This window comes from Drosophila sechellia, chromosome 2R, assembly GCF_004382195.2.
Source record: "Drosophila sechellia strain sech25 chromosome 2R, ASM438219v1, whole genome shotgun sequence".
In the NCBI taxonomy this organism is placed as follows: Eukaryota; Metazoa; Arthropoda; class Insecta; order Diptera; family Drosophilidae; genus Drosophila; species Drosophila sechellia.
The window spans coordinates 14,500,682-14,520,358 of NC_045950.1; the positions used below are offsets into that span (position 1 = coordinate 14,500,682).

Here is a 19,677-nt window from a genome sequence, read left to right on the forward strand (position 1 = left end):
AAAACTCTAGAGAATATTTTTGTGGTGAAATAAATTGACTTGGACACAAATCAACAGAAGAGGGGAGAGAAAATAACTAACTGAATTTCTTATCTATTGCTCTCGCTTCTCTTGATAATTCTCTTTCGAAAACATATAAATATCGTGACTCTTCGCTGTTTGCGTTTAGTAATAGCAGAGACACCACCCAGCGACAAAATGCCCAAGTTGATTCTGTACGGTTTGGAGCCAAGTCCGCCAGTTCGTGCCGCCAAATTGACCTTGGCTGCCCTGGATGTTCCCTACGAATTCGTGCAGGTAAACACTCGGGCCAAGGAGAACTTCTCTGAGGAGTTTCTGAAGAAGAATCCCCAGCACACGGTGCCCACGTTGGAGGACGATGGACATTTCATCTGGGACTCACATGCCATCATTGCCTATCTGGTGTCCAAATACGGCAAAACGGACAGTCTCTATCCGAAAGATCTCCTCCAGCGTGCTGTCGTGGATCAGCGATTGCATTTCGAGTCCGGGGTGATTTTCGTTAACGCACTGAGAAGCATAACCAGGCCACTTTTCGCCGGTCAGCTAACGACGATTCCCAAGGAGCGTTACGATGCGATTATTGAGGTCTACGACTTCCTGGAGACCTTCCTTGCTGGAAATGACTACGTCGCCGGCAGTCATCTTACCATTGCCGACTTCAGTATCATCTCAACTGTGTCCTCTTTGGAAGCTATTGTGAAGGTGGACACGACCAAATATCCTCGTATTGCTGCCTGGATCAAGAGACTCCAAAAGCTGCCCTACTACGAGGAGGCCAACGGCAATGGAGCTCGTATATTTGAGTCCTTCGTCAGAGAGTATAATTTAACTTTCGCAACGAAGTAAATCATTTATACACATGCTTTATAAATAATATAATCTTAAGCATTTCGTACAGTAAACAAAATAAACAAATAGAAAATATACAAATAAAAATACAAAAGAGCACCTCGACAGGTTTTTATCAACTCTCTTGCGAAAATGTGTCTCTTTAACGTTCTCTTTCCAAATCAAATAAATATGGTGCCTCTTTGCCTTCTACTTTTAGTTTTAGGTCCAACCTCTTGAGGGCAAAATGTCCAAATTGATTTTGTACGGAACTGAGGCTAGTCCTCCAGTTCGGGCCGCCAAACTGACCTTGGCCGCCCTTGGCATTCCCTACGAATACGTCAAAATAAACACCCTGGCCAAGGAGACCCTTTCGCCCGAGTTCTTGCGAAAGAATCCCCAGCATACGGTGCCCACTTTGGAGGACGATGGTCATTTCATCTGGGACTCACACGCTATCTGCGCATATCTGGTGTCCAAGTATGGCCAGAGTGACGCACTTTATCCGAAAGATCTCCTCCAGCGTGCTGTGGTGGACCAGCGATTGCACTTCGAGTCCGGCGTGGTCTTTGTCAGTGGACTGAGAGGCATTACCAAGCCGCTCTTCGCCACCGGTCAGACCACGATTCCCAAGGAGCGTTACGATGCCGTCATAGAGATCTATGACTTTGTAGAGACTTTTCTCACCGGATACGATTTTATTGCCGGTGATCAGCTGACCATCGCGGACTTTAGCTTCATCACATCTATTACCGCACTGGCGGTATTCGTGGACATCGATCTAGTAAGATACGCCAAAATAACTGCGTGGATCAAGAGGATTGAGGAACTACCTTATTACGAGGAGGCATGTGGCAAAGGTGCCCGGGATTTGGTGACCCTCCTCAAGAAATTCAATTTTACCTTCTCAACTTAATACTTTGTTCTTAGTATGGAATTGCATTGTAATTGTAATTGTGTTCCTTAAGCTGATTTAAAATATTAAAACATTGCAAGGCTATTCTCATTTTTTTTCGACAGTGCAATGGTAAGATTATTCATTAATAAAATTTATATTTCCCTAATAAAATAAACGAAAATTAAAACTCATCCAAAAGTACGGATATTCCAAAGCAATTTTTTAAAACTTCCACAGCGTTAAAATGATATCAGCATGAAATCGTATATCTCAGTCATTCTGTCATAAAAATTACTATTGGAAAATGATTTTTCAAATATTGTTAGCTTATAATTTCGATTATACACAGTTTTAAAAATCACAACATGATTCTGTTGTAAGAAGACAGATAAAATAGGTCAAGTGGAAGAATTTTCCAGCACATTTCAAACAAATATGATAAGACATTTGATAAAACACTTAACAACTTATGGAGTGGCTCAGTCGAACTCGTCCATTAGATTACCTAATCGATCCTAAAAGCAAAGAAAATACTGATAATAGATAGGTGTTTTGTCTTCCCCCTTTAAAAATGGCATATTCAAATAAATATTATGTCAGGCAGAAGGAAAGCTAATTATCACGACCGACAAGAAAGAGAAAGCATGGCATACCCAAGTAGCGTATATAAATTGGAATAAAATGAACTGTTCGTTCAACCGATCGGTAATTGCGATAGTCGGAGCTGGTTTAGTTTCAAGTCAACAGCCAAGGCGAGCGGGCACCTGAAAGCGATGGGAAAATTAGTACTGTACGGTGTAGAGGCCAGTCCGCCGGTGCGGGCCTGCAAGCTGACCCTTGACGCCCTGGGCCTTCAGTATGAGTACAGGCTGGTTAACCTGCTGGCCGGTGAGCACAAGACGAAGGAGTTCAGCCTGAAGAATCCGCAGCACACGGTGCCCGTGCTGGAGGACGATGGCAAGTTCATCTGGGAGAGTCACGCCATCTGCGCTTATCTGGTTAGGCGCTATGCCAAGAGTGATGACCTGTATCCCAAGGATTACTTCAAGCGCGCACTCGTCGATCAACGCCTGCACTTTGAGTCGGGTGTGTTATTCCAGGGCTGCATCCGGAACATTGCCATTCCGTTGTTCTACAAGAACATAACTGAGGTGCCGCGTTCCCAGATTGATGCCATCTACGAGGCCTATGACTTTCTGGAAGCGTTCATCGGTAATCAGGCTTACCTCTGCGGAACGGGCATAACCATCGCCGACCACAGTGTAGTTTCCTCCGTCTCCAGCCTAGTGGGATTGGCCGCTATCGATGCCAAGCGCTATCCCAAGTTGAACGGCTGGCTAGACAGAATGGCCGCACAGCCCAATTACCAGTCGCTCAACGGCAACGGGGCACAGATGTTGATCGACATGTTCAGCTCGAAGATCACAAAGATTGTGTAATTGTGTGCACTAACTTAAAGGTTACAAACGCTACATTACAAACGCTACATACGTAACAATAAAGCTTCTATTTGTATAAACATTACAAAAATGCTTTTAAATACCAACTTCATTTTCTTGTTTTTTCGATACGAATATCACAACTTAAAGATTAAACTGCAATAATAACACTTAATGCAATTCTACGCACTTATTCGATAGGTTGGATTTATAAATCGAATATTGCACACATATCCCGTGATCGTCTCATCTCTCTACCACTCGATGTCGTCCGTCAAAGGCCGTTCTGAATCTAGCAAAAGTTGGTGGATTAAACATTTCCAGTTTTCACCATCCGGATGACATCAAGAGGCCACTTCGAATGCATCGTTTTCGTTCTGGAATCTTTGCTAGCAGGTTCCACTCACTGACTAGTTGTCTGTCTTGCGCTTCTCGAGGGCCTTCCAAACCAGTTTCATGCGCTGCACGCAGTCGCGATGCTGGGACTCCCACAGCAGCGTAGTAAGTCGTCCAACGGTGGCCACACCGTCCTCCGAGCTTCGAATCCACTGGAGCAACAGCTGGTATATCACCTGTAGACCCAAAACAAGTGTTATGTTGAGATTTTATGATTGCTTTTCGAACTCTTCGAAATCATTAAAATTATCTGGTACAGAGTTGTTAGATTTTATACACTTTAACTTTCAATCTAATCAGACAAACAAGTGGAAGCACTATCAGTATTATATAAAATAAATAGCTCACAATAATGTAAGCTAATTTATATTATTTGTGTTTTTTTTTTTAAATTGAACAATGCATTCGTTTTAAGCAATGAAATCTAACAGTAATAGTGGTATTTGAGTCATTAAATTGAGTAATTCAAATTAGTCTGATGCGTCACAATCATCTTAGCACGGTCTGTTATTTTACATACTAATTTGAGTTTGTATGATTTTAAGTGATTTCTCTTCTTGAATTAAAATTCAACAATAAATAAGAGAAGTTTAAGCTTCATGGGCCTTACCTCTCTGATATTGCCATGCATTTGGTGATCGATTATGGCCTGGTCGATCTGTCCTTCCGACATGCCAAGATCCCGCATCACCTGCTTCCAGCCCTCGCCCAAGTGCGTGGAAACCACATCGAGCAGGCGCACATCCGGCTCCTCTTGTGACTGCATCATGGCTACAATGCTGACCGTTTTGCGCGTCGCACTTGCCCGCGGCTTACCGTCTGGAGACGCGACCGACTCCTCTGCGGCACTTGTGCTACCCTTTCGCGAGCTGCAGGCGCTCAAGTTCTGATTGAAGTTGTAGACGGCGCCGAAGTGCAGATTATTGGCATTCGAGAAGTTCATGACCACCTGTTGCTGGGCGCTGTGTACGTTCATGGTGTTGTTTGTCTGGACGTTACTGAGAGTGCCCGGAATATTGGCGGACTGCACGACATCCATTGAATTGTAGTTTGGGTCGCTGAGCTCGCGCAGCACGGATTCGGTCAGATCCGCGGAGGCTGTGGGCGTGCCAGAGGTGAAGTGCAGCGCCAGGGCTCCGCTGTTGTTGTTAGCTGGTTCGTTGTCGTCCACGGGAGCTGCGTCCTTTTCCAGGCGTCCCTCGACGGGTGTCGGATTCTGTGCCTCCTTCCCGCCAAAGATTGTGGGCAAAAGGTTCCTGAGCTTCGACATGCTGCTCGCTGATAACTGGTAGCTTTGAATGTGCTCTCGCTTCCGGAAATTCCACAGATTGGGGAATTTTTTGCCTTTGTGTTTCTTTGCTCTTTTTCAAATTGGTGGTGGTAGGCCAAGGATGGACCTTACTATCGATATTCCGAGCCGACGGCTATCGAGCGATATTTCAGTTACAACAACAAATTTCTAGTTTGATTAAGAAATTCAACTAAGCAGCATTTCTTGTCTTTGCCGTTTGATTCAAAAAATCAATTCAATTACAATTTATAATCATTATGTGCATATTAGGAAAAATTTAAGCATTTATATTTAATCTTTATTAATTTTCATATATGGAAAACCCCATAATAGCAATTATCATCTTCAAAAACTGGTGTTCGTTATTCTTTGTTCTGTTTTTGTTTTTTTTTTTATATATATTTTTTTTATTGTTACTAGTTATATACAAATAAATATTTATTAAATTCATTTTTAAACATCCCCAAAAGAAAGCTATGGTACTAGACCCAAAAGTCGATAGTGCGATTTGACAGTTCGCGCTTGCGATTGGAAAGAGTGACAACCCTGCACCCGCTGCGGCGTATCGCTCATCTCTATTTGCCACGTTCGCTCATGTTCATTCACATTTTACTTGGAGTCGGTAACGTTGAGTTCCGCGTCCGTGCGTTCTGCCTTCCAATAGAAAGTCTGGGTGTAAATTTACCAAGATTCTAGTGCGAAAATAAACTCACATTGCCCGGTGATCCGTGCGGCGGTATAATTGCAGCCGGAATTGCATAAGTTGCGGCGAGCGAAAGAGAGTGCACGGATTTACAGTTATAAAGGGCCGGCAGCGGTGGGCGGCGACGTCAGAGCCAGCAGAAGAAGAAGAGGCAGTAGTGGCGAATTAAAAAAAAACCATGAAAGAAAATTCGGGCCGCTAATTTTTCTTTAAATTTGTGTGCGGTCGGCGAAAAACAACGTGTTTTTCAATGGTTGATAATACACACGGGCGGCGCACTCGCGCTCACCCCCACAGTCACAAATGTCGGCGACGTCGACGACCCACACGCACACAGAGGGACGTAAAATCCCGTGCATACGTGTGTTCATGCATATATAAGCATATTTGTCCGATTGGAAGGCGCGCGTGCTGCCTTTTATTTTTTTTACTTTAACTTTCCTATTTTCGGAGAGGGGGAGGCAGAGTTAAGGCCCCGCCCCGTGCCGGAAAAGAGGATCCACACAACCTTTCACCTGGAAAGCATACGGCACTGATTTCCGCATTTCCATACTCTCTCACACACACGCACACAAACACGCCCACGCGCTGCTCCAATTTTGCTGCCGCTGCTGCCACAAAAACAATTGTCCAATAAGTGGCCCGCATATGTTGCCCCCTTTCCCCGTGCTCTCTGCAACAACGCGCTCTCTGCGACAAATAACATTAGACTTTCTATTGGGGATTGTGCATAACGCAGAATGACCGACCAAATGCTTTGTAGGGCATCCATCCTGGTGATGCCACGATCCGATCTTCTGCATCCGCTAATTGCATTAATTTCAAGCAATTGTTTTTCGGCTTTTCCAGCAGACACCCAAGTTATCAAACTGGATTTGGTCAAAGGAGAGTAAACTCGGCCGGATTTTTTGGATTTTACAGTACCGTAAGTTGAACAACCTTTGCCTAGGGTTAATTTGCATAGTTTAACATTTTACACAAGTGTTTTGCCAAAAAAATAAGCAAAAAGACAACAACAAATATTGCCCAAGTTAACGGTTCCATGCCTAAAACTGACTACGTCAAGCTTTTATTTTTTTGGTCTTTGGGATCTTTGTATCGAAATTACAGAAACAAGAATCCATCCGATATGTGCATACCAATTTGTACATATATATTTTTTAGTTTTTTTTTGTTTAAAGCTGAACTTTAGCGCATTGTTATTGTGCTTTGTCTTCATTTGTCGACGTCAGCGTCGCTGCAGGCGTCACATACGAACGTATGAACGATGGTATTTGCTATGTAGGTATGTTGCTTGTTTTCGTTTTTTTACCTGTGCCTTCTCGAAAGGTGGCAACACACACACAACCCTATTCCCGAAGAAGAAAAAGAGCGAAACAGAAATGTGCAGGCACAGAGGCAAATCACACTCACATGCATACAATACACCACTGGCACTGCTCGATCGTTTTGTTGTAGTTGCCGGCTATCATCCGGTTTTATATGGAGCTTCTCCCCTGCTCCGTCAAGTTACTTCGTCAAGCTCTCGCTCTCTCCTCTCAGAGTTCCTGTCGCTCTCGTGCTCTTGTCTCTGTATTTGACACATTTTTCATGAGTACCGACAGGGGCGTCGTTAGGTGATTTTTTTTTTTTGTTGGAAATTAATTCTAAAATGAATTAAAATAAATTTTTATTAAATTTTAGGGATAATGATCTTGTGTCACTTGCAGTTGTCATTGTTATTTGTAAAATATAAATGTATTAAGTTCTCATTGAAATTTACAAAACCGTATGATTTAAAAGTATGTAACCCCCTTTACACATACCCTGCCAACGCCGCTGTCCGCAAATACAAAGATACAACTAACAGAGAGGAGACAGCCATATCTTTGTTCTTCTTTCGGTGGAGAGGAAAATGTAGGCTACGAAAACTCGTTGGGCATTGATTTAGAAAACAGCTTTGGTCGAACAAGTGCATGGTCTCTGATGCTCCTCGGTTGAGATCTCTCTTTCTCATTCGCCAGGCCCAACCTTTCACCCAATCGAAATCCGACTGATAGCACCATAAATTTCTGAAAGCGCACTTGTAGCATTGTGTGTTTGTGTGTGTACGTACCACAATATCTTGGTGGCAATCGGGCGACTGAGCTTATCAGCCAGAACGGCCGATAGTTATCACTCAGCCCCGGAATCTGCCTGCGTGGCCCATTGGCCGCTTCCACTTATCACCACCGAAAAGCGGAGAGTCGAGTCGAGCACTCATCTCGCCGATCCCCAAGCACACTACGTGGCCTTAGTTTAAGGCTGTGGTGCAGGAAGTCCGTTTGAAAGTGACTCTATTTCGGTTTATCAGCACCAGAAAATCCGATTCATGCACCCCATTTGGACACGCACTGTTTAAAATGGAGCATGCAACAAGTATTAATTATTTATGAACTAACTTAATAGATATTTTATTAAATATATATTAAGGTAGTGTTGGAAATTTAGTTCATCCACAAATTAGGAAGAAATTGAAAATTGCAATCAGATCCGCAGATTTTCAAAACTTCTGACGTTTTTATAAGAAAGCAATAGTAACTGAACTTGTTCTTAGTCCACTTGTTAGATTTCCTGGCCATAAGTCACGCCGCATATCTAATGAATTATCTTTGTACTAATTTGTTTACTGTAGCCAAGCGGTCCTAAAGTATGTATGTACGAATGTACTTATGTATGTAGTTCCTTATCAGTTGGTGGCAGCCAAATGCGGGTCTTCGGGGGTCGCACTCATCAACTTTCGGCGATTTTGGTAGGTCTGCGGGCGACTGACAACAGAAAGAGATGAACACTGAATCTAAACGGGCCTATTTTAATCCATGTTTGCCAAAATAAGAATGCCATTTAACTATTTGTTCTTTGATTGATCGACCAGCACTTCGATAATCCCCTGGAAATTTTTCCTTCCTGGTTTCTTGCTTTATCGCGGGCTGATAAACAAGGTTCTTTAATAGGGTCCAGTATGATGTAAATTTTTTTATGCACTTGATTAGATATCTTCTTTTCAATTTCAGTGTACTGTAAACGACTTGGAACGAAAAAGGACTTTTCTCTTTTTTTAAGTAATGCAAGCAGCAGCAGTGATGGAGGAAACTAGCAACGGTGAGTTCTTCGAAGGCTAAATATTATCAAGCAATTACTAACCAAAATAATCCTGCAGCAACTACCATCGAGCAGCAGCCCATCGCTCTCATTAATGGCCAAGAGCAGGTGGCCAACGAGCAGCAACCATCCTCGCCCACTTCGGTGGCCACGCCCACTAGCACCACTAGCGGCGGAACTGGCAATGCCACACCCGCCTTTAGCTACGACGACCTGTTTCCGGCCCTGCCGGCCAACACCTCGGTTCAATCGCAATCCGGAGCTTCCGGTTCCACTCTAGCTCGTGTGACGAGCTCCCAAAAAACTCATGTAGGCTCAAAAAAAGTCATTCTATATTGATTTAGTTCTGATTCTATGGAATTACATTTTTTTTGTAACAGATTGTGCATGTTCCCTGCAAGGAGCGCAAGTCCACGGAGTCGGAGAAGTTCGGCGAAGGCGAGTCGAAGCGTATTTGCCAGCAGATCACCAAGGAGACCGGAGCCCAGATCGAGATTGTGAGCGGCAAGAACCAGTCGCTGACCTTCCTGATTAAGGGCAAGCAGAGCGAGCTGCTCGATGCCCGCCGTAAGATTCTTATGGGCTTCTCCACTCAGGCCAGTCGGCAGGTGACCGTTCCTCGGGAGCACTTCCGCGTCATCCTCGGCAAGGGTGGTCAACGACTGCGCGAAATCGAGCGTGTGACTGCGACGCGCATTAACATCCCCAGCCAGGGCGATGAGAGCGAGTTCATCACGATTGCCGGAACCAAGGAGGGTATTGCCCAGGCCGAGCAGGAGATCCGTCAGCTGTCCGCCGAGCAGTACAAGAAGTCGTCGGACCGCATCACGGTGCCCAAAGTTTACCATCCCTTCATTGTGGGCCCTTACAGCGAAAACCTAAATAAGCTGCAGGAGGAGACTGGCGCTAGGATCAACGTGCCGCCGCAGCAGGTTCAGAAGGACGAGATCTTCATCTCGGGCGAGAAGGACGCGGTCGCAGCGGCAAAGGCCAAGGTGGAGGCTATCTACAAAGATATGGAAAAGAAGTGCTCTACTGTCAGTGTGGAGGTAGCTAAGCCGAAGCACCGCTATGTCATTGGTCCCAAGGGCTCCACCATCGCCGAGATTCTGCAGTTGACCGGTGTGTCTGTAGAGATGCCTCCCAATGACTCCCCCTCGGAGACGATCACACTGCGTGGACCGCAAGTGGCTTTGGGAAATGCCCTAACCGTTGTCTACCAAAAGTCTAACTCGGTCAAGTCTGTGGAGATAAATGCGGCACACTGGATCCACAAGTATGTGATCGGTCGCAAGGGGGCCAACATGAAGCAGCTGGAGGAGGACTGCCCCAACGTGAACGTGAATTGCCTGGACGACAAGATCAAGCTGGAGGGAGATCCCGAGAACGTTGACAGGGCTGTAGCCTACTTGTCCGAAATCATCAAGAACTACGAGGAGAACTTCACATTCGAGGTGATGACGGTTAATCCTTCGTACTACAAGCACATCATCGGTAAGGCTGGAGCCAACGTAAATCGCCTAAAGGATGAACTGAAGGTTAACATTAACATCGAAGAGCGCGAGGGCCAGAACAACATTCGTATCGAGGGTCCCAAGGAGGGAGTACGGCAGGCGCAGCTTGAATTACAAGAAAAAATCGACAAACTGGAAAACGAAAAATCGAAGGATGTGATCATCGACCGCCGTCTCCATCGTTCCATTATCGGAGCTAAGGGCGAGAAGATTCGGGAGGTGAAGGATCGCTATCGCCAGGTTACAATCACGATACCTACGCCCCAAGAGAACACCGATATTGTGAAGCTGCGCGGTCCCAAGGAGGATGTGGACAAGTGTCACAAGGATCTGCTTAAGCTGGTCAAGGAGATTCAGGAATCGTCGCACATTATCGAGGTGCCCATATTTAAGCAGTTCCACAAGTTCGTTATCGGCAAGGGTGGCGCTAACATTAAAAAAATCCGCGATGAGACCCAGACTAAAATTGATCTGCCTGCTGAGGGTGACACCAACGAAGTGATCGTCATCACCGGCAAGAAGGAGAACGTGCTCGAGGCCAAGGAACGTATCCAAAAGATTCAGAACGAGCTTTCCGACATTGTAACCGAGGAGGTGCAAATCCCGCCCAAGTACTACAACTCAATCATCGGCACTGGCGGCAAACTCATCTCCTCGATCATGGAGGAATGCGGTGGTTTGTCTATCAAGTTCCCCAACAGCGACTCCAAGAGCGATAAGGTTGGTGTATTACGATTTCTATAGAGAGTCTTGTTATTAATGGTTCCTATTTAAATTCAGGTCACTATTCGCGGTCCCAAGGACGATGTGGAGAAAGCCAAGGTTCAGCTGTTGGAGCTGGCCAACGAACGGCAGCTGGCTTCCTTTACCGCCGAGGTGCGCGCCAAGCAGCAACACCACAAGTTCCTGATCGGCAAGAATGGCGCTTCTATCCGTAAGATTCGCGATGCCACTGGTGCCCGCATTATCTTCCCCTCAAACGAGGATACTGACAAGGAGGTGATCACCATCATTGGCAAGGAAGAAAGCGTAAAGAAGGCCCGTGAGCAGCTGGAGGCGATCATCAAGGAGTGCGACGAAGTAACCGAAGGTGAGGTTTCTGTCGATCCCAAGCACCACAAGCACTTCGTGGCCAAGCGTGGCTTCATCCTGCACCGCATTTCCGAGGAGTGCGGCGGCGTGATGATCTCCTTCCCCCGTGTCGGCACCAACTCCGATAAGGTGACGATCAAGGGTGCCAAGGACTGCATAGAAGCGGCCCGCCAGCGCATCGAGGAGATCGTCGCCGATCTGGAAGCGCAGACTACCATCGAAGTGGTGATTCCTCAGCGTCATCATCGCACCATCATGGGCGCACGTGGACTTAAGGTTCAACAAGTCACCTTTGAGTTTGATGTGCAGATCAAGTTCCCTGATCGTGATGCCACCGAACCCGTCGAGGGTCTGACCAACGGAGGCAGCGGAGAGAATGGAGGCGAGAATGAAGGCCAGGAGGGAGAGCAGGAAGTAGAGGAGAAAGCCGAGCAGGAGCCGGTTCGTCAGTGCGATGTTATCCGAATCACGGGTAGAATTGAGAAGTGCGAGGCCGCCAAGCAGGCTCTGCTTGATCTTATCCCCATCGAGCAGGAGTTGTCGGTGCCTTTCGACCTCCATCGTACCATCATCGGACCGCGTGGTGCCAATGTGCGTCAGTTTATGTCCAAGCACGATGTGCACGTAGAGCTGCCACATAGTGAGCTTAAGTCGGATGTGATCAAGGTCTGCGGTACGCCCGCTTGTGTCGCCGAGGCCCGCGAAGCGCTGGAGAAAATGATTGAGGACTACGAGGCTGATAGTGCCGATCGTGAGCTGCGCTCCTTTGTTCTCCATGTGGACGTAGATTTAGAGTTCCGGCCGAAGCTCATTGGTCGTCATGGCGCTGTGATTAAGAAGCTGCGTGCCGATCACGACGTCAACATTTCGCTGCCTATGCGGAATGAACCCAATGATCGCATCATCTCTATCACCGGCTACCAGGCCAACGCGGAGGCAGCTCGCGATGCCATCCTGGAGATTATTGGCGACCCCGAGACCCTTCATCGCGAGGTTATCGAGATCGATAAACGCATCCACCGCCACCTCATTGGCCCACGCCGACGCACCTTGCGCACCATCATGGAGGATAATAAGGTATGTTTCCCTGAAGATTTAATTCAAGATATTGCTTTAATGGATTTAATTTCTGTAATAACCAATAAACCCTTAATACAATCAGGTGAACATCAAGTTCCCATTTGACCAAACCAACCCCAATTCGATCACCATCAGTGGCAAGATTGAGGATGTTGAGAACGTCAAGGAGTTGCTCTTCGACATGGCTGAGGACTACGAGCTTGACCACGTGAAGAACGCGGCGATAGCGCCAACAATTGGTGCCTTCCTAACTGGTCCGGGTTCTGGATCCGACGCCGGAGGTGCCAGCGAGAACGGATTCGTCATCAAAGACGCACCGTGGGAGAAGCAGACGCAGGCCAAAGACCTGACTGCGCCCAACACTCAGTCGCAGGAGGAATTCCCGCACTTCGCTGCTGGCGGGGCTCCGGTGGCCTCCACGCCTATCACCTCCGTGTGGGGCCCCAAAAACTAAGTGCATCGGGCCGAGTGTACCGATCGCCAGCAGTAGCAGCAATACTACACGTCGGGGTGCGCCGGGGATCGGAGCTGGAGATGGACCAGGAGCTGGAGCAGAAGCTGGAACTGGAACTTGGATTGGATTATCGGGCAGTGAGAGGCGGAGCAGCGGAAGTCGTGCGGACATCTCTTTAGTCGAAAACTAGTGTCAAAAATAATGGTATAGGTTGTCTCCCAGGAGCTTTTCTACAACGCAATTTGTGCAGGTTAATAGAAACGACTATTTTTGTATGATTTGATACAGGATCGATCAAATACACAAAAACCCACAGTCACACACAACGACACATACACATGCTCACACACATGAAATTGCATTTATACAACATATAGAATACGAGAATCGAAAACGAAAAATTGACTCACGCCCCCAGTTCCGTTCCCCGATGTGTTGGCCAAACCCCGGCCACTTTATACATAAAAAACACTTAATTGCCAATTTCTTTTTATATAACCATTCTTCATTGCAACACATAATATTCTAATTAGTTGAAGATCCCTTAAAGTAAGCAAAAAGTTCAGCAAAATGGTTTGTTAATTGAATTAAAACTGATTAGCGAAACACGTTCAAGAACGAATGTACGAATTGTAAGCATAAAATGTTAATTATTTACATTTACCTTCTATCTCCCCCCGTTTTGATTACACCATACTCATATTTTTCGTATTCGGAATTTCAATTTTACCCCTTCACAATTAAGTGATGATTATTATGATTAATGCGAAAGTAAATGTTAAATGAACGTTGATTGTATTGTAAAAACGTTTCTTACGTTGCGGGGCGAGAGTGGAAGTGGAGATGGCGATTTATTTAAACAGCAAATATACACTTTACCTACATTTATTAACTATATTTCCCGCACGCCTGCTCCTGCTCCTGCTCCTGCTCCCTAATCCTCTAGCGTTCTCCCATACACACAGCCATGATAAAGAACCCGAAAAACACACACAAACACCGACTCTGTTCACATTTCAAAATGAGTATCGACATTTTAATTTTGTGCAATCCCCTTGATTTATATTAAATTGTTTTCGACTTATGTTTTCCACTTAACTAATTTTCTTTGCGTCGCGGTGTAAATTGTCAAAAAGCAAGTAAAAGATTTGGAACTCTTCCAGTACTTTGTACGAGAATCGGGTGATGGTTTTTCAGTTTTCTCAACTCTACACCGCGCAATATCTGACAGTTGAAACACAAAGTATAAGAAAAATTATTAATTTTTTACTATTAGTATTCAATAAAAACAAAAAACCATATAAAACCAATAAAAATCGTAAACAAATTTTTTGTTTTGTTTTGCAACGTTTTTCTTTTGTTTCACGTTTGCAAAGTATTTTAATTGCTTCTGTTAAAAACAAAAGAGTATGATAACACCAAGAATAACAGACCTGATATTGTAAATTTTTAAAAATATACATACATATTTACAACAACTGCATTAGTAATTCTAAGAACGTAAAAAATACAAACTATATAAAATGTATATATTTTCCTATACTAACGGACAAAATCAAATGTACGAGACGACGGCCAAATGGCAATTGCTGTCTGCAAAACAAGATATTTTCATTAACGATTTGATTTTTAACTATAATTTTCAAACCAGATATAGCAGATACAACCGTATGTCTTATTTCTTTTGAAATACAAAAGTTTTAAACCGAAACTTTTCTGTTTGAATGAAGGCGCGATCTGGCAGCTCTACCTAGTGGTGACACAGCGGCGATAACTAACTTAGTGTCTCGCCGAGCGGCAAAAAGTTTAGTTACAATCGATACCGAAAATTAGAGTTTTAATGAGTAAAATTTTACCAACTTCTGTTGTTGTAACGTTTATAACGCATTACGTATTTACTTACGTGTTTTTATCAAATTGTTGTGTGTAATTATGACCACGAGAGATGGAATTTTTCGCCGAAAGCACCTATCGATAGTGGCATTCCTGCGATTTATTTTAGCTGCCATCGATAACTAAGCAAGCGAAACAAAAAATTATTTTCAACTTAAAAGTTTAGCGTGCAGTTGGCATCGAAATAGTTAACAAAATTGCAGCAGACTTCCGGAGACTACGCCGCAATGGAGGACCGTAAGTGTGTGGCATACGGACGCAGTGCATCCTTGCAATTCCAATGCAGCGGCACATGTTTCCGTGGGCTCTTGTGACCTGGGCGATTGGGACACCTAAGACCTTTCATGTAATTCGGGTACATTACTATTGTAGGACTCTGATTCAGCAGCGGCTTTGCCAACAGTTTTGGGGGGCTTAGAATACACAATGAGTTAACCTTGGTGCTCTGGGAATCAGCATATGAGTCATGGTTCCGATTTGCGTAGGGTGAAAGGCTTTCCAACTGCTCAGAATACCGTGGGAGTTCTGCGACATGCCATTGATGGCAATCCATTTGGCGGATGGGGTAAGGTTCTTTGTGGTGTAAACATTGCATTCTCGCTTTCCGACGTCCATGCATACGTGGCTTCTAGAAGCGCAACATCCGCAGGGCGGCTATGATATGCATATCATCTGGAAACGCCTCCTCCCACTGAGCTTATCACCATGGTGCCACTCTAATTGTTCGGAGCTCTGTTCCCCCACCGAAACCACTTAGTAATTGGCTTCCACTTGTTGACTTCTGGATGGGATTGGGCCTGCCACAACAACAGGCACTTCTGAGCAGCAAGAACTCGCAGCAAACCAGAACAAGCTTATATATATATATATAAGTAGATATATGTAGATGTGGCACAGTGGCTTTGTGCTCATAAAGTGCTTGATGGTCGGAGGAAGCTGGGAAAAATCGGAAAAATCCAAACTGGTAATTACTATTTAGCAAGAAGCTAAATTATGAAGCCTATGTTATTTTCCTTCTTTAACCGATACAGTTATGTACAGTACGCTTTTGCAAAGAACAACTTTTCTTATTTAAAGTTTCTTATCATAGGGCTTTTCAATATTTAAAGTGGATCATCTTGTCACAATTGTTAACTTAATACAATTTAAGAAGAATATTATTCAAGTAATAAATTAAAGTCTCGGATTATCAAAGCTTTTAGACTGATAAAATAATCATTTTAGCTGCCATTTAATTGAATACATATATGTATATCCAGTGTCTTATCAAAGCGTACTTATTATATATGCAAACATTATTATTAGCTTTATAACTTTCCTATACTTATTCAATTATAAATTAAAGTTGTTAAGTTAGTAAGGCTGAACTTTTAGCCAAGCTCTACTGTAGTGTTGCTGGTTGCTGCTGCTGCTGCCTGTTGTTGCCCCTTTTGTTTAGCGCTCTTCTTGTGGCATTTCTCGTCTTCGTGCTGACACGAATCATCAGCAAGCGGAGCCAGGCGGCCAGCCAATCCACATCTACCAATTTCTAAGCCTAGATCGAGTCAGTTGGCATTTGGCTGTAGACGAGCGTGGATGGAGCAGGCCCAAAGCGAAAACGAAACTGAAATCGAAACAGAAACAGAAGAACCACCACAAACCCGCCGCGATCGCATGGGGAGGGGAATTTATGTGGAACGCGGCGGGCAAAGAACTGAAAGCTCAGCAAAGAACGATCAAAGTGGCTAAGAGCAGGGCCAAGAAAAATGTGCTCGCTGCTGACCGTGGAAACGTGATATGCGCTTAGGATTGGGCGAAGACAACATGAGCCTCCTGCGCCAGCAGCTGCCACGTTCAAAATAGAAAGTTGCTGCCAAAGATGAATGAGAGCGCCACAGAATGAGCGAATCGGAACCGAATAGCCTGGAGTTCATTGAAGATCCCTATCTGCCAAGCATCGATGATCTCACCAGCACACCGTCACTGGATCTGGAAACCAATGAAGCCGTCTTGGACTGGTATGGCGATGGGCAGGAGGAGAGCGAGGCTGAGCTATATCTGCGTAATCTGACGCTAGACCAGATATTCTACGATGTGGATTCGGACTACACCAACAGCCTAGAACTGCAGGCAGTGGAGGCGGACTTCATTGCCGCCAAGTTGGCCAATCAAGCGCCATCGTCTTCGATGGCCAAACGCTTCCGCTTGAAGTTCTTTGCCAAGCGAACCATGCGCGACGTTAAGGTCACGTTCATAGACTTCTCCAAACCGTATCTGGCCAAAATATCGAACAGTGATAACTACAAGAGATTCCTCAACATTGGGCATAGAAGTAAAGGTACCCAATTCCGTCAAGGGGAGGGGTAGTTAGGTTGGGTCTTTGTTCTGGGGCATTAGCTTTTCCACTTTCAATCATGACTAACCAGACTAACTTCTCTGTTTCTTTCTCCTTCGCCTGCCTTTCGCCTCGTCAGTTTGTGAGTATTAACAAAAACCCAGATCTAACCAATTAACCAACTCATGTCTTTGCAAATTGTACATACTCGTATATACAACTGAAATCGGTGTATTCAGCCTATGACAAAGTCTTTGAGGAAGTTGCTTTCAAAGGAGGTACTTAAACACTGCCCGCAGACAACATTCAAATTAAGCTACAGTCCCCACACAGCACCCCAGTTTTCATGTTCTTTTAGATTGGCAAATATTTAATGGCTTCTTATTTCATGTTCAGATAATACAGCCAACCTGTCGGAGCCAGCATCTCCAGCTAATTCTGTGGCATCCGCAGAAATTGCCGCCGAGTTCGCTGCGCTCTCCGTCGAGGAGAAGGAGCAGCGTCGGGCTGAGTGGAGTCAGGTAAGGAAGTTTTCAGTTTTACGATCATAATTAGATTACTCAGCTCCGACGCTAACTGCTACCCCATTTCCAGGAGCTCGCCCGCGTTGAGGAAGAGATCAACACGCTGCGAACCGTTCTAGCCTCCAAGACGCGCCATGCCTCCGATCTCAAGCGCAAGCTGGGCATCACCGTCTGGAAGGAGGTGACGGACGACATGAACCAGGGCCTTAAGAACCTCAAGGAGAGCACTGTGTAAGTCTATGAACCGTTCGCAGTTCTGCTGGGCAATTAACCCGACTAGACAGTTTTAATTTCTAACCATGCTTTTTGTTTCAAACTCATGTTGAAACGCTGTAACGCGTATTTATTTAGTTACCAATCGGTGGAGCAGAGCGTGGGCACGTTTACTAAAACGGTGTACGAGGCACCACTGTAAGTAATTGGGTTCAGGCTGATTTTAATTGGGTACTTTTGGAGTTCCCGGACTAACGTCGTGTTTCACGCCACTTCCTTTAACACAATAACCAACTCTCGCCTGTTTGTAACTAAAGCGCACCTATGTTTGCCCACTTTGTGTATGGAAAAGAACTGCCGAGATGAGTAACTAATGTTGGATTTGTTTGCATTCTCCCCCAGATACCAACGCACTGAGTCGGTGCTAAAGTCCACGGGCGAGAAGACCGCCTCGGTGTTTGGCAGCATCACCAGTGGCATTTCGTCGAAACTGTCGCAAATGAAAAACTCCGAATCGATGCGTTCTATCGAGGCTTCGGTGGGCTCTGCCTACGAGAACGTTAAAGTAAGCTATGAACACAACAATTTTATGTGCCAATCTCATGCGGTAACTACTATTTTATTATATATCTGTCTTTACACATCTCTCATACTGTTGCGATTCTGTTTTGGTTCCCGTCTAACTAACTAGCCACTAACTAACCAACTAACTAAAACTAACCACACATCTTTCACACTTGCTCACCCACTTATAAACTCTGAATTGGGATACTTCGGTTGATTTGCTTGCTTACACATCGAACTCCTTGCGCAAATGCTGCTGCACCTCTACTACAATCTGTTCGGTTTTCTGTTCTATTGTAGACCAAGGTGACATCCCGCTCGGGTTCGGTATCCAGTTTCCCAGATGCTCTGGACGAGAACAACACATCCTCGGGTCTGAATTCACCCACAGACTCGCTCCCTAAATAGATTTTGGGGCAACTGCAAGGCCAAGCGCGTCGATAATGTGGAGCAACCTACACTACATACAAACAGACCCACGCACCCACTCTATTAACTTATTTAACTAAAGCGAATTGTCGTGTCTGCGCACTAACAACAAGATCAGAATTTATTTAACCAGAAATCATAAGTACACGTGTGTCGATTCGGTTTTTATAATACTTAATATAACTAAAATCTGCGCGTCAAAAAAAAATCCAATGGGAGCACATATTATACGCATCTATTGTATTTGCCTTGGAGACACCATCGAATTGCATGATTTGTTTAAATTTAAAACCACGGAGGATCGAAGATTCAAGGGCTTGCTGCATTCGTTTATATAACTATCAATCTAAGTGTACGTTTAAAGACTAAACCACATTGGATGGTCCACCCGATGTCATTCCCAAATGTTTCTAATACTTAGTAAAAAAAAACTTTAGAAAATCAAGCATTACGGTTAAAGTGAATATACATTTGTTTTACGCTTTTATTTCTTCTCTAGGCGTTGAGTTCCGTGGTTAGATGGCGTTCCCTAATCCGTTGAAAAGCCAATTCCAAATTTATTTAGTACTATATATTTGAGATACGATCAGAGCTTGCGTGCAAATAATGAAAATCCATTGGTAATCTTAAGTGGATATATTCCGTACTGCTGAAGATTGAGAGAGAGACGAAATCGCACCCAATTTGTTGCTAATGCTGATCAAATTTGCTATATGTGTATGAAATCTTTGAATAAATGCAAAATTTTTGCCCCATACATTTTTACATTTTTACAGCAAATGGATTAAACAAAGTTACTTTTCAATTTGTCAATCTGTCAGCTTTAAAACTCCCGCCAAAAATTCGAATTCATTTGACAACTCTGCTTTAACCCAGGGATCAACGTAAAACAGCTGGTTGC

General features: G+C 44.6%; 6 protein-coding genes across 18 annotated transcripts; 5 read left to right on the top strand and 1 right to left on the bottom strand.

Annotated features, from left to right (window-relative positions):
* Window positions 1-170: 170 nt before the first annotated feature.
* Window positions 171-993, top strand: LOC6609789 (glutathione S-transferase 1). The gene has a single exon (XM_002034407.2). It carries the CDS (start codon window positions 199-201, stop codon window positions 868-870), a length of 672 nt encoding a protein of 223 aa, XP_002034443.1. The 5' UTR covers window positions 171-198; the 3' UTR covers window positions 871-993.
* Window positions 994-1,073: 80 nt separating this feature from the next.
* On the top strand, window positions 1,074-1,951 carry LOC6609790 (glutathione S-transferase 1). Its single transcript, XM_002034408.2, has one exon. It carries the CDS (start codon window positions 1,100-1,102, stop codon window positions 1,766-1,768), a length of 669 nt encoding a protein of 222 aa, XP_002034444.1. The 5' UTR covers window positions 1,074-1,099; the 3' UTR covers window positions 1,769-1,951.
* Window positions 1,952-2,471: 520 nt separating this feature from the next.
* On the top strand, window positions 2,472-3,290 carry LOC6609791 (glutathione S-transferase 1). The gene has a single exon (XM_002034409.2). It carries the CDS (start codon window positions 2,524-2,526, stop codon window positions 3,187-3,189), a length of 666 nt encoding a protein of 221 aa, XP_002034445.1. The 5' UTR covers window positions 2,472-2,523; the 3' UTR covers window positions 3,190-3,290.
* LOC6609792 (protein immune deficiency) lies at window positions 3,243-4,967 on the bottom strand. The gene is made up of 2 exons (XM_002034410.2): window positions 4,196-4,967; window positions 3,243-3,761 (listed from the first exon to the last, which is right to left on the bottom strand). The coding sequence occupies exons 1-2, from the start codon at window positions 4,853-4,855 to the stop codon at window positions 3,600-3,602; spliced, it is 822 nt and encodes a 273-aa protein (XP_002034446.1). The 5' UTR covers window positions 4,856-4,967; the 3' UTR covers window positions 3,243-3,599.
* A 513-nt stretch (window positions 4,968-5,480) lies between these two features.
* On the top strand, window positions 5,481-13,998 carry LOC6609793 (vigilin). The gene is made up of 7 exons (XM_002034411.2): window positions 5,481-5,498; window positions 6,429-6,504; window positions 8,612-8,699; window positions 8,758-9,008; window positions 9,080-10,933; window positions 10,994-12,382; window positions 12,468-13,998. Exons 3-7 carry the CDS (start codon window positions 8,663-8,665, stop codon window positions 12,837-12,839), a joined length of 3,903 nt encoding a protein of 1,300 aa, XP_002034447.1. The 5' UTR covers window positions 5,481-5,498; window positions 6,429-6,504; window positions 8,612-8,662; the 3' UTR covers window positions 12,840-13,998.
* An 833-nt stretch (window positions 13,999-14,831) lies between these two features.
* On the top strand, window positions 14,832-19,533 carry LOC6609794 (tumor protein D52). 13 transcript variants are annotated; one of them, XM_032715578.1, is made up of 8 exons: window positions 14,832-14,969; window positions 17,186-17,188; window positions 17,286-17,324; window positions 17,443-17,567; window positions 17,641-17,801; window positions 17,922-17,981; window positions 18,186-18,390; window positions 18,648-19,533. In XM_032715578.1, exons 1-8 carry the CDS (start codon window positions 14,960-14,962, stop codon window positions 18,753-18,755), a joined length of 711 nt encoding a protein of 236 aa, XP_032571469.1. In that variant the 5' UTR covers window positions 14,832-14,959; the 3' UTR covers window positions 18,756-19,533. The 13 variants fall into 13 exon arrangements, with proteins under 13 accessions (XP_032571469.1, XP_032571476.1, XP_032571470.1 ...); XM_032715579.1 differs by lacking the exon at window positions 17,286-17,324 and having other exon boundaries at window positions 14,833-14,969; XM_032715582.1 differs by lacking the exon at window positions 17,922-17,981 and having other exon boundaries at window positions 14,834-14,969; window positions 18,186-18,348.
* The last annotated feature ends 144 nt before the right edge of the window (window positions 19,534-19,677 follow it).

Coding starts and splice junctions, on each gene's coding strand:
- LOC6609794 (XM_032715572.1), top strand. CDS start 16,611: ATGAGCGAATCGGAACCGAATAGCCTGGAGTTCATTGAAGATCCCTAT. Junction 17,982..18,185: donor ACGGTGTACGAGGCACCACT/GTAAGTAATTGG, acceptor ATTCTCCCCCAG/ATACCAACGCACTGAGTCGG. Junction 18,391..18,647: donor TTATGTGCCAATCTCATGCG/GTAACTACTATT, acceptor GTTCTATTGTAG/ACCAAGGTGACATCCCGCTC.
- LOC6609791 (XM_002034409.2), top strand. CDS start 2,524: ATGGGAAAATTAGTACTGTACGGTGTAGAGGCCAGTCCGCCGGTGCGG.
- LOC6609793 (XM_002034411.2), top strand. CDS start 8,663: ATGCAAGCAGCAGCAGTGATGGAGGAAACTAGCAACG. Junction 10,934..10,993: donor GCGACTCCAAGAGCGATAAG/GTTGGTGTATTA, acceptor ATTTAAATTCAG/GTCACTATTCGCGGTCCCAA. Junction 12,383..12,467: donor CCATCATGGAGGATAATAAG/GTATGTTTCCCT, acceptor TAATACAATCAG/GTGAACATCAAGTTCCCATT.
- LOC6609789 (XM_002034407.2), top strand. CDS start 199: ATGCCCAAGTTGATTCTGTACGGTTTGGAGCCAAGTCCGCCAGTTCGT.
- LOC6609792 (XM_002034410.2), bottom strand. CDS start 4,855: ATGTCGAAGCTCAGGAACCTTTTGCCCACAATCTTTGGCGGGAAGGAG. Junction 3,762..4,195: donor TGCATGGCAATATCAGAGAG/GTAAGGCCCATG, acceptor TTGGGTCTACAG/GTGATATACCAGCTGTTGCT.
- LOC6609790 (XM_002034408.2), top strand. CDS start 1,100: ATGTCCAAATTGATTTTGTACGGAACTGAGGCTAGTCCTCCAGTTCGG.